Here is a 2,881-nt window from a genome sequence, read left to right on the forward strand (position 1 = left end):
CAGCACATTCTTTAATCTTCGGGCATGTATTTTATACTTGAGGCGGTTTCTTGGCGTTACCGTTGATTTAAAAGAAAAACAGTTTCACGTCGGAAGCCTATTCAGTTCTCTCTCTCTCTCTCTATGTCCCCCTCTGCAACTCAACCCTCTTTTAAATTAATGTAACTTAGAATAAATTCGCAATCGAAATACAGAATGGTCTCTATTCCGGTCGGAACCTTTGAAACTATTACATTGAACTGACTGCACGATCCAGAGATTTTAATTTACAAGAATGTACAGTTGATTGGCAACAAGTTCTCGAATGTATTAGTGTTTCTCGTAGAATGCTGTTGGGATATAGCCAAGTGGGTGCATGTCAATGTTATACCTGTCGTCCAACTGACTCTCCAAGGCCAACTCACCCGAGTTTGGAAACAGCATTTACAATCTATTTCAACAACTTGTAACTACAATTACACAACTGTCTAAGCAATCCAAAAGGTCACAGATTATTATTATTATTTATTTAACCGATGTGTTTTTTTTTTACACACAGCGTGTTCCAAGTCAGTCTCCAAAGGCTCAGAGAGAGAGTCCTGTTCACGTTTCAGGTCCTCAGAATTTCTGTCCTCAGAATTTCAGTTCCAGAAACACCCCGTCCGAATATCCGACGAGTTGGAAGTCCTGGGAGCGTGTCGCAAAGTTTTTTTTTGCCAGTTCAAACCCTTAGCGCAATTGTCTCACATGTGGCCAAGTCTCCAGTTGGTCTTTTGTGCGCTGGCAAAGAGGGTTCTACCAGGTCCTGCCGTAGAGCAGTCCGGGGTTGACCATACTCCCCGTGTAGTCTGCAGTCGCTGTCTCCATTTGAGACATGTTACTGACGGAATTGTGCAGAGACGGCGCGTTCGGCGACACCTGGCCCAGATCTTGAGCTTGGGCGAGCGAATTGACTTGTTGACTCTGCTGCTGGGAGATGGCCGTGCTGGCGACGGGCAGGATGCCGTTCGGCCCCTGTTGCTGCTGCTGTGCCTGCTGGCTGGGCGTGGGGGTGCTCGAGCCGTTCTGGCAGGGTTTACCGTCTTTCACCAGAACGGGCACGGCGACCCTCCTGGGTGACTGCTGCTGGCACAGGTTATTTTCCTGCTGCATTTGTTGGGCAGCCTTATCCTTGGCCTGGCGTTTCATCTTGTAGCGGTGGTTCTGGAACCAGATCTTGACCTGCGTGGGGGTCAGGTGGATCATACTGGCTAAATGTTCCCTCTCGGGGGCAGACAGGTACTTTTGTTGTTTGAAGCGTCGTTCCAACTCGTAAACCTGGGCCTGGGAGAACAGCACCCTTCTCTTCCTCCTGGGCGTCGCATGTAAAGATGCCATGGGCTTGGAGGCCTCTGCCATTCCAGTTAAAGTCCCCATCCCTGTCATATTCATTCCTGAAGTCGTTCCCATGAAGCGGGAGACTAAACAAAGGTTTTAATGAAAATATTCTTGTTAAAAATGCCGCAAGGTAGAAATCTCATTCAAAGTAATTATCTTAAGTTAGATAGACACGATGGCAAAACAGTTTTGTAATTTACACTGCCCGGAACATTCCAAATAGTTATTTCCTTTTGCACAAACGATATAATAAACAACAAATAGAAGAATTAAATAAAAGTTAATCGATTGGAATGTCAAAGAGCGTCCAAGTTCCAAGTGACACTTGATATAATTCGACAATGCCCAAAATAAAACTATTTTGACCAATTATAATACAATTCTTTCTGGCACCTGATCTGCTCATTTGTTCTTTGTGTTTCTTAGCCGTTTTGAAGTTTGATCATTGTTTTATTATTTATTATTGTCACAAGTAGGCTTACATTAACACTGCAATGAAGTTACTGTGAAAATCCCTTTGCAAACATGCTCAGTTTTATTTAATTTATGGTGAATTAATTGATAACTTATTGGGCTAAGTGAAGGAGACGCGATGGGTTATCCCCCCAATGGACATCTAGATCAAACTCGTTGTATATTTCAAAAATAAAATCTCTACCACCGAGCAAGGACGATATCCTTGCTATGTCCGCAAAAAAACCCCACAAACTTATATCTGAGCGACTCTATCTATCTATGAGTCCTTACTTGTTGAATATCTGGGATCCGGATTAGTCCCATACCAGCCAGTGGCTGCGGCGCTATTTCTCATGGTGTCCTGGTAAGAAGGCAGATCCCCCATGTTGCCAATACTCCCGTTACAGTAGCCTCCCATGGCGCCGTGAGCAAACTGGGAGACGCCGTGTGGCATGTGGTAGGTGGTCGCCACCGCGGCGTTGTGACCCATGGCGTGTTGCTGCATGCCGGCCTGGGACACCTGAGGCTGCCGGTAACCCCCCAGAGGAGGTCCGAGGTTGCCAGCGCCGTCCATGCCGCCAAACTTCTTGTAGGACTCCTCAATGGGGCTCAGGATGTCTGTCACTGAAAAAGGCGTTGTGTGCTTTGGACTCAGCGACATGTTTCAGCGACAGAGCAGGTAACATTGAGAGGATCAACCCCGTTGCGTTGTGTTCAGCTCTCCCTCTCTCGCTCCTCTTGTGGATGCCGACGTAACAGGGTGTTTTGGAGCGAGATGCGATTGATGGGCTTGGAGGAGGCCAGCCCCGATTTCTCTTATCTTTGATTTAGTTTAGCCCAGGCGCCAGGTTTACGACAGAGTCCAGAGGGGAGGAGCATCAGTCCAAACGAGCGAACAATAGCGCTTGACATTTTTACCAAGATAATTGGGGTAAATGTAGGTAGGTCCATATTAAGATAAACGTGATGCCAGGGGGGGTAAAAAAAACTTGATTAAATACTTTTTGAGCGCTTGTGGACTCTAATGTAACACCTTTAATACAAATCTGATTAACATCGTGATGTTCCA

The 2,881-nt window shown here is 46.1% G+C and overlaps 1 protein-coding gene across 1 annotated transcript; it reads right to left on the bottom strand.

Annotated features, from left to right (window-relative positions):
* Window positions 1-774: 774 nt before the first annotated feature.
* On the bottom strand, window positions 775-2,473 carry nkx2.4b (NK2 homeobox 4b). Its single transcript, XM_078230601.1, has 2 exons — window positions 2,104-2,473; window positions 775-1,439 (listed from the first exon to the last, which is right to left on the bottom strand). The coding sequence occupies exons 1-2, from the start codon at window positions 2,471-2,473 to the stop codon at window positions 775-777; spliced, it is 1,035 nt and encodes a 344-aa protein (XP_078086727.1).
* Window positions 2,474-2,881: the final 408 nt, after the last annotated feature.

Source organism: Mustelus asterias, chromosome 15 (assembly GCF_964213995.1).
Source record: "Mustelus asterias chromosome 15, sMusAst1.hap1.1, whole genome shotgun sequence".
In the NCBI taxonomy this organism is placed as follows: Eukaryota; Metazoa; Chordata; class Chondrichthyes; order Carcharhiniformes; family Triakidae; genus Mustelus; species Mustelus asterias.

Coding starts and splice junctions, on each gene's coding strand:
- nkx2.4b (XM_078230601.1), bottom strand. CDS start 2,473: ATGTCGCTGAGTCCAAAGCACACAACGCCTTTTTCAGTGACAGACATC. Junction 1,440..2,103: donor GGATCCCAGATATTCAACAA/GTAAGGACTCAT, acceptor ACCTTTGTTTAG/TCTCCCGCTTCATGGGAACG.